This window comes from Olea europaea, chromosome 1 (genome assembly GCF_002742605.1).
Source record: "Olea europaea var. sylvestris chromosome 1, O_europaea_v1, whole genome shotgun sequence".
Classification (NCBI taxonomy): Eukaryota; Viridiplantae; Streptophyta; class Magnoliopsida; order Lamiales; family Oleaceae; genus Olea; species Olea europaea.
In genome coordinates, this window is record NC_036237.1 from 30,883,121 (window position 1) to 30,896,932 (window position 13,812).

The 13,812-nt window shown below is 34.6% G+C and overlaps 1 protein-coding gene across 2 annotated transcripts; it reads left to right on the forward strand.

Annotated features, from left to right (window-relative positions):
* Positions 1-2,288: 2,288 nt before the first annotated feature.
* LOC111400850 (magnesium-chelatase subunit ChlD, chloroplastic) lies at positions 2,289-13,435 on the forward strand. Of its 2 annotated transcripts, none has more exons than XM_023028287.1 (15): positions 2,289-2,758; positions 3,697-3,875; positions 4,972-5,065; positions 5,138-5,454; positions 6,166-6,289; positions 7,322-7,414; positions 7,986-8,081; positions 9,016-9,156; positions 9,370-9,570; positions 9,731-9,886; positions 10,404-10,511; positions 11,836-11,970; positions 12,298-12,456; positions 12,960-13,080; positions 13,158-13,435. In XM_023028287.1, exons 1-15 carry the CDS (start codon positions 2,450-2,452, stop codon positions 13,241-13,243), a joined length of 2,319 nt encoding a protein of 772 aa, XP_022884055.1. In that variant the 5' UTR covers positions 2,289-2,449; the 3' UTR covers positions 13,244-13,435. The 2 variants fall into 2 exon arrangements, with proteins under 2 accessions (XP_022884055.1, XP_022884065.1); XM_023028297.1 differs by having other exon boundaries at positions 2,290-2,758; positions 4,981-5,065.
* The last annotated feature ends 377 nt before the right edge of the window (positions 13,436-13,812 follow it).

Here is a 13,812-nt window from a genome sequence, read left to right on the forward strand (position 1 = left end):
AAAAGGTGGAAATCACGCTTTAAGGTGTTGTATCTAGAAATTCATGGAAAATCAATTTCCTGAAAGATTTATCAATCAAATAGGCCAAAAGTGAAAGTTGGAATTCAAATTCCAAATTCCATAGAAAATTTCGTGCAATCAAACGGAGCTAAGATAACATTTACGAAGTTTTGGAGGTTTCTTAGAGTCCAGCGTAGAATGTCATATGACTTGATTGATTATTAGAGGATAGTAGAATGCCTTATGACTGGGCTTATTAGTGGGCCGGCGCTCTACTAAATACTTCCTGGGAAATTTAAGCAAATTCATAACTTTAAATTTTATATTTCAAAAATAAGATGTGAAAGTTTACATTTTAGAAATCAAGTGTCCATAAGATTAATTAAAATTAATATATTTATATATTAGTAATATATTTATAATGACTTAATCCCTTATTTGTAAAAATTTTTAACAGCTTTGTTAAATGTGAAATTGTATTCTTAGCCTTTGTTTGAGCCAATTGTTTGGAGAAAAAAAAAATATATTTTTGATATCATTTCAACCACACATTTTTCAATAAAATAATATTACACGCAAACTCAAAAATTTTTCTTATTTTTTAATCACACATTTTCTACCAATATACTATTAAAGATGCATCCCCCCACCCCACAAAATGGGGCTCAAACAAGGGCTTAATGTATTTTAGTTATGTATTTTTTTCCCTTAATTTAACTAGTAAACTACTAAGTTCATATTTGACCTCTGTTTCTGAAAATTAATTTTTAACTTATAATTTATAGAATCCATGACTTTAATCAACTCTTATCGCTAAAAACAGTTTTTTTTCCCTATATATGATAACCAAACATGGGCTAAAGAATTCAATTTACTAGAATGCTCATTTTAACTAGTCGTTTATGATAGACATTGTTTTGTCAATGGACTTCGATATGAAAAATGTCTTTCATAGGGATGTAAACAAATCTGCTCGAGCCGACTCGCTAGTCGAAGATCACGACTCAAGCATGATCCAAGCAAAAAAACGATTTGAGCCTTTTTTGGCCCGAACTGAGCCAAAGCTTAATCGAAAAATTGAAGCTTTGCTCGTGCTCTAGGCCGACTTTATTTTATTTTATTTTTGTATTAAAAGGCAAGCTGCAAGCAGCTGACTGCCTAAAGCAAATAGCCATTGGCACCTGAAGCAGTCAGCTTCAGGCAAGTAGCCGACCCTATGGTACGAGCCAAAAAAGGCTAGTGTCACAACCATTTTGACCTGTCATGCTGGCTAGTTGACGCTGCATGGACAGGCTGAGGTCAAGCCATCATCCATAAAAGAGGCTCGGTTCCATTGAGCCACGAGTCGAGCTGGCTCGAACTTTTTACGGGCCTAGCCGTGAGCCATCCGATCTCGACAAGTTGGATTGACATATCTAACCTTTCACAACACATAACCCGTAACCTGATGGACTATCCATGACCCATCTATTGGCTACCCAATTTGTGGCCTGGTTATGTGATGTGGGCTGCTGATTGCCCCATTATTATTTTTGAGTAAATTGTAGCTACCATCCCTGACCCTTTAAACAATTTCACACAATTCCTAACATTTCATAAATTAATGAATTCCATCCTAGTCATAGTTTCCGTCCCCTGCGTTGTTGTTAAGTAGGCATAAAAGGCATACTTGCCCTCAACTTTAAAATAAACAAATAATAACCAAATATAAAATAAAAAATAAAAATGTTATATTTCTCCTTCAATAGACTCCCCCTCTCCATGAAAAGAAAGAGTAGTGTTATTTGTAGTGAAAATCACAAGCAATCATTCTACATTATATATATGTTACGATTTGTGATTTGATTTATGAGTCAATAAAAAATTATTACATTTATATATCAAATCAAAAGCTATCATATGTATGTCAAATAGAACAATTATCGAATAGTTTCACTATGAATCGCATTACTTAAAAAGAAAAGGAAAATGTGAGTAGGAAGCTGATGTGACATTATACATGAGGGTCGTGCTGTGGTACACGCTATAGCTCCCTCACATGAGAGGACCCCACACCGAGGGAGGGGTTGGGCTGTACTTGTACAGTCCGAAGTATATTTACCTTGTCCATAGACCATGGTCCACATGGCACGAGAAGATAAATTAAGAGTTTGTTTGGGAGTGATTTTGAAAATTGATTTTCTGACTGTTAGAAAAAAAGTGGAGTTCACCTGTGAGAGAAAAAATCAAATATGACGATTGGAATAATGAAATAATGATAAAAAAATCAAATTTTTGGGTGAAAAAATCGGGCCCAAACAGGCCCTAAGACAACCCACACGTTATGTACTGAAATCGTGTGTCCTGAACCTACGATTTGGCGCCGCAGAAGATTACAGAACAAAAAAAGGAGATAAAACAGATTACAGCAAAAGATAAGCAGTACTCTTCTCTTTTATCCGGTCCGATTATGGCGCTTTGTTCTGCGCAGACAACTGCATCGTGTTCATCTTCTTCGTCAACATTATTTCCTCTCTCTAGTTTTCGATCTCTGAATCCATTGAATCCAATTCTCTTTTCCAATTCTTTGAGACCAAAACCACATTTTTTACTGAGAAATAGGAGTGGCTACCGCAAATTGAGTGTAAGTGCAACTGCCACTGTCGATTCTGGAAATGGCGCTGTTGTTATGGTGTCTGAAAAACAGGAGAAGAGCGAGAGCAGCTCCAGCAATCCCTATGGCAGGCAGTACTTCCCTTTAGCTGCTGTTGTTGGCCAGGTTCCTCTAGTTTCTCTATCTTTGAAAATTTAGTGAATGTATATCTAAATTTTAGTTTCAGAAAAGGAATTGATAAAAATTACTGGGTTTAATTTATTTACCTGATTCATTATAGAGGAGCAATGACCAGTGAAAATTGTCTTGATTTGTTTCCTTTTCGGAGCCAATGCATTGTTCTACACTTGAATGATTAATAAAAATCAACTGATTAGGCAAGATGAAGCACGCTGAATTTTAACATATAGTGTAAAAAAAAAAAAAAAAAAAAATTCCTCTTAGTGGCCTAACTTTGAGCAAAGTGTTGTTTTGTTCATGCAACTTTATGCATTTTGTTTCGAGATGGTCGTTATAGTTGCAATTTTGATTCATTCAGGTCACCACCATATTCTTTGTTAGTTGAATTAATGGAAAACCTTAAATAAATCACGGCATGGATGACGTGGCAAGATTTTGCCATTACAATGTAGCAAGAAAATCATTGTTGGTCACCCAACTTTAAGTAAAGTGTCATTTTGGGCACATGATTTCATTTTGTTTCATCTTGATCACTAAAGTTACATTTTGTTTAAGTCAAGTCAATTTGATCATGACATGGCTAATAGGGCGAGCTTTTTCCGTTGAAGGGTAATGTTGGTACCCAAGTTATTTATTACCACTATCAATATTTTTTAAGTCTTGATGTAAAGTTGTTACAGTAAATTAAGTACCTTTTATATATTCTTTCTTATTAAGCCCCCCGTTTGATGGCCATTATTTGGGATTTTCATTTTGAATAGTGAATTTTTAGAGAATGTGTGGTTAAAAAGTTGGAAAAAGTTCTGGGTTTATTCGCAGAATATTTTATTGTGTAAATGTGTGGTTGAAAATGAATATGTAGAAAAAAGAGAAATAAAGGATGTCAAACAAGGGGTAAGTGTGAATATGGGTTCTCTATACAGGATGCTATTAAGAGTGCTCTTTTACTTGGGGCAATAGACCGTGAGATAGGTGGAATTGCAATCTCTGGAAAGCGAGGAACAGCGAAAACAGTAATGGCACGTGGCTTACATGCAATTCTGCCACCAATTGAAGTTGTTGTCGGTTCAGTTTCGAATGCTGATCCAACCTGCCCTGAAGAGTAAGGCTACTGAACTGAGATATATTTATTTATAAACCAAAATAGCATAAAAAATATTTGTTGAACTCAATTTAGAGGTAATTCCTCATCATGCTTCATAGATATTTCAGAATCCTTGTAACTGTTCCAACATCTGAATTTGGTAGACTAAGTGTGCAACTTTGAGTTCTTTTCTGAGCTTCGCCAGAAAGGTAGAAAATTTGAAAAACTGGGAGATGTAATGAAGTGCCATTGGGACATTGGCAAGTTTCAAATTTTACATATAATTGAGAAGTATTAACTTGAAGCAAAACTTTCAAATGGCAATAGGGACGTGAGGGAAAGAATAAAGTCCTTGATGGTGAACATGGACTGGTTGAGTTTATCATCTTGATGGATGCAGTTAAGAGGCCGAATCAAATGGACACTAGAAACCAGAATCTTTGATTGATTACCATGACTTTTCATATTCATATTTTATCTGAAGTCGCTGTAAACTCTAGATACATTTCTCCATCCTTGATAAAAGGACAGAATGGTAGCTCCTATCGTCTAATATTCTGAGTTCATATGTCAGTCCTACTATGTCGTTTAATACTCTAGTGGTTGAATATGTCTTAAGTAGATGTGAAAATGGACATGATGCTGGTTAAGGATGATGTGGAACACGTTTTTAAATTATGAGACCTAGGAAACATGGTTGCAGCCATAAACTAGATGAAGGCCTTCTTTGTCACCCTTTTTTTATGTTGCATGGTTGCCATAAAGAAATAGTGATATTTGTGAAAGTATGTGTAATGCTTTTGTGTGTGTGTGTGTGTGTGTGTGTGTGTGTGACTAAGTAAGTGTGGTCCAAAATCAACTTGATTTCTTGATTTACATACCAAGGGTCATTGCTTAGTGAACAGCTCCATTAACAGAACCTTAATGTACAACTAGAGTCAAAGAATGCTAGTTTCAGTTGTATCCTGTTCTATAATTGAGCTTTGTGCATTCATTTTTATGATTTCATTTTCGCATTGTATCACTAGATGCCAGATGTTAAACATATTGTTTCCTTTCTTCATACTTTAAGTTATCTTGTGCATTTATTACTCCAACTGTTAATATTTAATAGTGGTTCAAGGTGGGAAGATGGCCTTGCTGACAGAGTTGAGCGTGATACTGCTGGTAATGTTAAGACCCAAATAGTCAGATCACCTTTTGTTCAGGTAGTTACGGCCACAGAATTTTTCTATATTAAATTTTTTTCCTTTGTTAACCCCAAAGCACTTGTGCTGCAGATTCCACTCGGAGTCACAGAAGATAGATTAATAGGATCTGTTGATGTTGAGGAGTCTGTAAAATCTGGAACAACTGTTTTCCAGCCAGGGCTTCTAGCGGAAGCTCATAGAGGGGTTTTATATGTTGATGAGATTAATCTTTTGGATGAGGGTATCAGTAACTTGCTCCTTAACGTCTTGACAGAAGGAGTCAATATTGTAGAAAGGGAAGGGATCAGCTTTCGGCACCCATGCAGGCCACTTTTAATTGCTACATATAATCCTGAAGAGGGTTCTGTGCGCGAGCATCTACTGGATCGCATAGCAATCAATTTAAGGTAAGACTAACAATCATCTTCTAAGCATATCTTTTTTATTTGTCCCTTAATACGCTAATGCTTACTATTAGATGCTTCAATTAACTAATTGTTTACATAGCTCTTTGAAATACATCGTACAACTACTGTTGGCACCTGGTACCTTTGATTGGATACCAATACATGCTTGACACTTTCCAGTATTTTGAAAATTTTGATTATTTAAATATTAGAAATATTACTGGGACAGTAATCTTGATATGTGGCTTTCAGAGTATGTTTACTTTCAAAGTGTCCATTTTGGAGCCAATATCGCGTAAAGTCAATTTTCCATAAAAAAATAAAGGTACAAATAAAGTTTGAATCGAAAACCATATGGCATGTAAGGGAGTCAATAAAGCCAGATCCAAACTCTGGCATCAACTACATGAATCTGATTCTCCATGCTCTTGGTATAATGTTGACTCTGTTTTTTGCATCTGACTAAGTGAATTTGACACATGAATACATATCTACACACCAACAGTGGCATGATTGGTTTTCTTTTCAATCCCAACACTAGAATAGCCTCATTTCCAATAAAAATTTGAAGTTGACAGAGACTTTCAATTGAGAGTAAAGGAATTCGTATTTTCAATTATACGACTTCCTTGTCTTTACATTTATTTCTTATTCATTTCCTTTTCTCTCAATTTGCAAAACCATTCCTATGGTGACATCATTCTTCTGCAGTGCAGATCTTCCAATGAGCTTTGAAGATCGTGTTGCAGCTGTTGAAATTGCGACGAAGTTTCAAGAAGGAGGTAGTAGTGTTATTAAAATGGTAGAAGAAGAAATGGACTATGCAAAAACTCAGGTAACTTTGGTATAATGAAATGTGAAGCATCAGTTAATTGGCTAACATACTGGATGCTACAAAATCTTTAGCAGTGAGGTTCAACAGAAGTCATTGAAGTTCAAATTCCATTATCACTACATTGTAAAACTAGGAAGTTCGTGGCTTTCATTTGGGATCAAAATAGAGGGAAAATCATATCATATGGATTGGTATTTGACATTGAAAGTTGAAACATACAACAATTACTTAACAAGCCCGTCCGAGAGAGATTGACTGAAATAATAGGACCAAACTGATCTAAGTTCTACAAAAGTCTTGAACCATTACCAAATGTCATCTAATGTCCTATCGCTCAGACATATTCACGTATCAACTTGACAGTTTTCGTTACAAAACATCCATCATGCAGGTAGTGAATATATCTCACAAGTGTATGGATAATCAGGCCTACATGGTCTTGCAATCTCATACTATTTGTTGCAACTATCGTATATCACCATTACAAAGAGCTTTCTAATACCAATCTTCTCTGTTTCACAAGTAAACATCCAGCATGCAAAGCTCACTTCTCATGGCTTTCATGGTACAGCTTGTTTAAGTTGGATATAAACTAAGAAACAACACAAAGAAAACTGAAGAAAATGCAAGTTTCTCTAGTTTTTGTTTGCTCTCTTCCATTTTGAAAGCTTAAAATGTGATCTTAATGATGTGCCAGTTGTAGCCTATTTTATAATTCTCATAATTAACTATAACTAGATAAAATTAAGCTGAACGACACAGACACTGGCGTTGCAAATACTTTCTTATGAAAGTTCCAAGAGGATTCATAATTGTCCTAATATATTTTGAAATTAGCTCTAATTTTTTGAGGGGATATTATTTATTTTACTTTTTGCAGTCTTTAGCTGAAACTGCATGTGAATAAATCACTTCGGTGCTTGATTTGTTTGACTACAATATATTTGATTTCCCTAATGGCAAACATTATGTTTGTTGTTACATGCAATATAATGCTTGAGTAACAATGGTTTTCTAGTTTATTTCCTGTAGATAATTTTGGCAAGGGAATATCTGAAGGATGTAAGTATCAGCAGAGAACAACTAAAATACCTTGTCATGGAAGCCCTTCGAGGTGGTTGCCAGGTTCTTAATCTGAAACTCCCTGATTCTATTAAAATAAGCTTCAGTTTGGTTGATATTTATGTAGCAGATTATGTATGAAATTGTGAGAAAAATAATCACACTTTCCAGTGAATGAGAGAGTACTTGCCATTATTTTCCTCTGTGTGTATACCTTCATATTTTATTTTATTTTATTTTTTAAATTTTAGCTGTTCTGAGAAAATGTGTCTGACATTTTTTGATGTATAAATGGAGGTGAAAATAAAACGAAACACTGTTTTTTTCATTTTCTTATATGAAAATTATGGAATATGAATGAACTAAGAATTTCAAGTAGTTGATTTTCACCTGTGTATTTCATTATGAGGGTCATCTGATGACCGAAGCCTCCTAAGCATATTTAAGCTACTCAATGCAATCCACAAAGAAGAGATACAGCAGTGTTCCAGTTCTTTATGATACCTTATTTCTAATCAGATATATAATAGAAAAAAGTTCTAGGAATGTGAATTTGATGAATTAGATTATTCTGAAGGTTCTTATATTTTTGAATCCTATATAACTTATTTGAAGAGCTGTTTTGAAATCTCAGGGCCACCGAGCTGAATTATATGCTGCACGTGTTGCCAAATGTTTAGCTGCATTTGAGGGACGTGATAAAGTCAATGTGGATGACCTAAAGAAAGCTGTTAAGTACTGTATTTCATGTACTTCAGACTCATTGCTTTAGATTTTCTAGCTGTAGTGAAGCGATACTGTGAGGATGCATAAACCAATGTATCTTGCTTCATATGCAACTTTAGCATGTGTTAACTATTCCATGATAGTTCACAGTAGTCAGTAGTGGTCATCCATTAATTTTGGATAAGGGGAAGCATTAAAAAAAATTTGATTTGAGAAGACATGTGCTATCTACTTCCAACAAAATAACTATTTACGTAATGTGAATAAAAAAACAGTCAGCAAATAACTACTTACACAATAACTAAAACATTATGCCATAATCCAACTTTAGAATGTGTCATGACACAGAATAGTAGATGGGGATTTATTTCCTTAAAGCCACCACTGATGATAAAATCCTGCTGCCACTTGATAGTTGTTTCTCTATCTTCAAGCTAACAAAATTCTTGTTTAAGCGAACAAACTTATTGGACCCTCCTAAGTTTATTAATATATAGGTGGCTGTGGTTAAAACTGGAATCCTAATGTTTCTGAAGTGTGTCATAAATTAGAAGATCGAGGTTTTAGAAGAACTTTGGTTGCCTTGGAGGGCATGCACCGAAGGCAGCTTAAGACCACATGTATTTAAGGATGTTTTTAAGTGACTGCTAGTGTTACTGTATATTGAATTCTCTGATAATTTTGATGTTCAAGTTCTCTAGAATGTATAAGTTACTGTTTCTTAATATGTTTAAAGCCATTGGAGACCAGGAAAAGAGTTAATAAGATAATTTATATAGTTCTTCAGAATCCAGTGAGTTCTTAATAATTCTACAGCTGTATCAAGCATTGTCTCTCAGAAAATATGACATGCATCGATTTAGTATTAGGCTTCATTTTCAAGTTGTATCTAGTTTGGACTGGTTTTGATGGAGTCCTGATAATATGCATGTAAACAGGTAGAGTTGGTCATCCTTCCGCGCTCCATCATTAATGAAAGCCCACCTGACCAGCAAAACCAGCAGCCACCTCCACCTCCACCTCCTCCTCAAAATCAAGATTCTGCAGAAGAACAGAATGAGGAAGAAGAAAATGAAGAGGTCCATGTGCTTGTTTCAACTCCAAGTTGTTTTAAAAGATTATCCCTTAGTTGTAAATGCTTTTTTCTAGTATATTTATGTTACTTTCTGACTCTTAACTTGGTTTTCCTTATGCAAAATATTTAAATCATTACAAAAACGAAATTCTAGTTTAAGAGGATTTTTTTCCCAAAATTTGCGCCATTTATGGACAGAACGTTCACCTGATAACAGGATGATAAAAATGAAGAGAATGAGCAGGAACAGGAACAGATACCTGAAGAGTTCATCTTTGATGCTGAAGGGAGTCTGGTGGATGAGAAACTTCTCTTTTTTGCACAACAAGCACAAAGACGCAAAGGAAAAGCTGGGAGAGCAAAGAACGTTATATTTTCTGAGGATAGAGGACGATATATTAAACCGATGCTTCCAAAGGTTGCATCCCTAATTCATTGTGTCTTCCCTCTAGCTAGTAAATATATCTGCTCACTCAATATTGGACTCAATTATAGCACCCAATATGAAAATTATATCTTTTGATAGTCAAACTTATTTCATTTCAACTTCTCTTAGAAAGCTACTTGATTGTTATCAGGGTCCTGTAAAGAGATTGGCCGTTGATGCAACTTTAAGAGCAGCTGCACCATATCAAAAGTTACGAAGGGAGAAGGATATTCAAAAGAGTAGGAAAGTATATGTGGAAAAAACAGACATGAGAGCGAAAAGAATGGCTCGAAAAGCAGGAGCTCTGGTAGAGTTTTTCTAACCACATTCAAATTTTTATTTTTCAATTCATCTCTATATTCTCTTCTCCCAAATCCTCTAGAAACTTTCTTATATCTCCAACATTTTTTTACTTCTAAAAAATATTTTTTTGTTTGCATAATTGTGATGGAATAATTCGTTAAAATTTCAATAAAAATTTACCCAAATATTAACCATCCCAAAGAAAATTGAAAGAATTAATCATGAGTTATTCAGAATCTGTAGTTTTTCTATATACTGGTGACTACCAGACTCTTCCATAATTCCATGCATGATAATGAGACCTGGTCAACATAAGTGTTTGTAATTGGGAACAACTAAAAATACTGATATTGATGCAACTCAAAGATGAGCTATGAATCGATGACCAAAAATTTTGTGGTTTGTGGATTGAATTTTTTGAAGTAATATATTCTTTGATACTCATGTGAACTTAACAGTTGATAAACAAGATCAGTTTTTAGTAGAAAACTATAAATCCTGACACAGTTAATTCATGACAGGTTATATTTGTGGTTGATGCTAGTGGGAGCATGGCATTGAACAGAATGCAAAATGCGAAGGGTGCAGCACTTAAATTACTTGCTGAGAGTTATACAAGCAGAGATCAGGTGCAGTTTCAGTGAGTTCTGTAATTTCAAATTTGGCTACTAGAGAGTCTTATCTGTTCACTTGTCTCTTAATTTTTAACTGTTACAATAACCAGTCTGGGGATAATGGACCAACAACTTAGGATTCTGATGTAGAGTGATTAGATTCTTGTAGAAGAAAAAAATTCACAACAGATTACTTCATGACACAAAATCGGTGCTAAGACTTCTGAATGCTGTATCTTGCTTGGTTAATAGTTTACAGATGTCAAAATTGAAGAGCTTGTTGGTGATGATTGCAAACTCCACTAAAACAAGATTGTTCGAGCTAATGTGTTGTAGCCATGGCCTTGCACCAATTTTGGTGACAAACTGGATGAATGAAATATTTTTTATCTATTTTTGCTACGATCAGACATAATAATCCTATCCAATATGCAGGGGTGGAACCAGATAGAGTAAAAACAATTCACCATCTGTTCCATCCCATTTACCAAATGTGGGATATATGTTCTGCAACCTGGAGGCCATCACGTGTGATGTCAGTTTCTAGTGTGGGAATTGGGCAATTTAGTCATAGGTCTAGGAAAATTCCTGCTGACTGGATTATGATCAATTACAATTTCAATGCTCTTATGTGTAGCAGTGATAGAGAATTACTGTTAAGGACCAAAGGAGAACTACCATTCATAGGACTATGTAGTGGATAAAAAATAAATAATAGTTTCAAGTAGATGGAAAATTTAGAACTTATGGTTTTTGCACATTGCTTGATATTGCACTGGGATTTATTTAATTTTGTAAGCACCCAAACTTTATTCCTCAAATATACTCGGTTCAATTGTCCAGATCCTATCCAAATCTGAGATTCATCAAACTTCTACATAATGGATACATGAAATTCACTAAATATGGATGCTTTTCTTCTTTACTATTCCTCGTAATACTTCCAAATCGAATATAACCTATGCAAATTGACTTACAATATTGTTTAGAAAAGTTGAATGTGGGACAAACAAGGGACTGTTAAGTTGGTTCCCCCAAACCTGTTTTTTCTTTCGAGCACTTGAGCATATTTGAATGCACCATTCCCGGAAATCTTGAGGGAATTGAAAACCTGTGTTAAAGTTTGATTAATGTCATTATACCCCTCTTGATCCCTTAGTTTGATGGGATTCCTATCAACATTCGATATTCTTTGAAGTTGTTTGTTCATATGGTCTATGAAAAATGCCTCAGAGAATGCACAAGATGCTATCTTCCTGCATCCCCTTTACGAAGTGAATGTTGAGTAGATGGGAAAATGAACTTATTTTTCTTATGTTCATTGATGATTTCTTAATAGGTTGCTATCATTCCCTTCCGAGGAGATGCTGCAGAAGTTCTCTTGCCTCCTTCCAGGTCAATTTCTATGGCAAGAAAACGTCTCGAGAGACTTCCATGTGGTGGCGGATCTCCCCTTGCCCATGGTCTTACTACGGTATTCATCAATTTTGACTATTACTGGCATCATAATTGATATTTCTTTTCTAAGATATTCCCTCAAATCGTAGCCCATGACTTACACTTATGTACCACTAATAGAACTGTTTTGTAACTTTTGCTTGGTTAGTTATTGTATAATACCCTTTTCCCTTCTAGGGGGACAAATTTCGCACTTTCTCATGTAAATTTCTTTCTTTATTTTGTTTTGTTAATAAAAATTTCATAAATGAAGATGAAGGGGAAATTTCCTCATATGAGACCATACATTACAAATTTCATATTCTATTCTATTTGCTGAAAATTCTAACATGAATATGCGTAGGCTGTTAGAGTCGGAATGAATGCAGAGAAGAGTGGTGATGTTGGACGAATAATGATTGTTGCCATAACTGATGGCAGAGCAAACATATCACTGAAAAGATCCACTGATCCTGAGGCTGCTGCTTCGGATACACCCCGACCCTCTGTTCAAGAATTGAAGGTAAAACTCCTGAAACATGACATCATTGTTAGTTCTTCATCTGATGTTACGAGTGATCTGAAAACATTTCCGAAAAATTACTAGAATTAAAATGGTAACAAACCCCGACGATTCTACTTTCTACACGAACGTTTTTAGTTGCAAGAACTCCTGCTACCTAAGAATGTTCCAATGAACTGTAATTGGCTAAGCTTAAAATGATTCCTTATAAGTAATGTTCCAATGAACTGTAATTGGCTAAGCTTAAAAAGATTTCTTATAAGTAAATTAAGTTAGATTTTTTGAAAAAAAATATTTTTGTGGATTAAATTGAAAATAAGTAACTAACTCATTTTGACAGCAATGTAAGACTTTCTTTCAAAACAAGTAAACTTTTCTTTGAATTAAAATTAAGACAGAAAAACTTATTCAAACTTATCGAAAAATAACTTGAGGTTAGCCGAACATGCAGGGAGGAAAGCGATATATTTAAACTTGTTTTTCTAATTAGTGTTCTCTTGTAGGATGAAATTCTTGAGGTGGCTGGTAAATTATATAAGGCTGGGATGTCTCTCCTTGTCATCGATACAGAAAATAAGTTCGTTTCAACTGGTTTTGCCAAAGAGATTGCAAGAGTTGCTCAAGGTATGTAACTTGAAGCCCCCTGGTTTTCAATTGCACATAATTATATTGTTTTTTAATTCTATCGTTATGGTCTCCAGGAAAGTATTACTACTTGCCGAATGCTTCTGACGCTATTATTTCTGCAACAACAAAAGATGCATTATCAGCTTTAAAAAACTCGTAAATCCAAAAATAGTTTTGTAAACTTGATTCAAATATTTGAGAGCTCCCTTGTGTCGGTTTCATCCCTTTCTGTTCTGTTGTCTGTTGACGTAAATGTAATTTTGGACGATGGATCTTTTAATTTACAGTTTCATAGAATCTTTTGCTAATTATCAGTGATTAGCCTCCATAAAATGCTATTTTCGCCATCTAAGCATTTCTTGCCTTGTTGCATCTCTTTTCCAAATTTATAGCCAGTCAGTGTGAAATCCTTTTGTTGTTTTTTGATGAGACAAGTAAGGTGGAATCAATATGCAATAATGTATCATATTAAACAAAAAATAAAAATACGAAGAATGAGTTAAAATCTTGTTCAATATTCTTTTTGTACAGTGTACTAAACGACATTGAAACAAGATTTTAATTTATTCACTACAACCTTATCTTTCACCTATACTTACCATCTTATATGTTAACAATTAACAACCATGCTACGTTGCTAGAAAAGTTTAACATCTTCCTTGACAGAATATCATGTAGCATTTTGTCGTTGGACTATTTTAAAAACAATTAACTTTTACATTTAATCAT

Excerpts from the sequence above, each read along its gene's own strand:
- LOC111400850 (XM_023028287.1), top strand. The coding sequence starts at position 2,450 with ATGGCGCTTTGTTCTGCGCAGACAACTGCATCGTGTTCATCTTCTTCG. Across the intron at positions 12,457-12,959 it reads CCTCTGTTCAAGAATTGAAG|GATGAAATTCTTGAGGTGGC; the intron begins GTAAAACTCCTG and ends GTTCTCTTGTAG. Across the intron at positions 13,081-13,157 it reads GATTGCAAGAGTTGCTCAAG|GAAAGTATTACTACTTGCCG; the intron begins GTATGTAACTTG and ends TATGGTCTCCAG.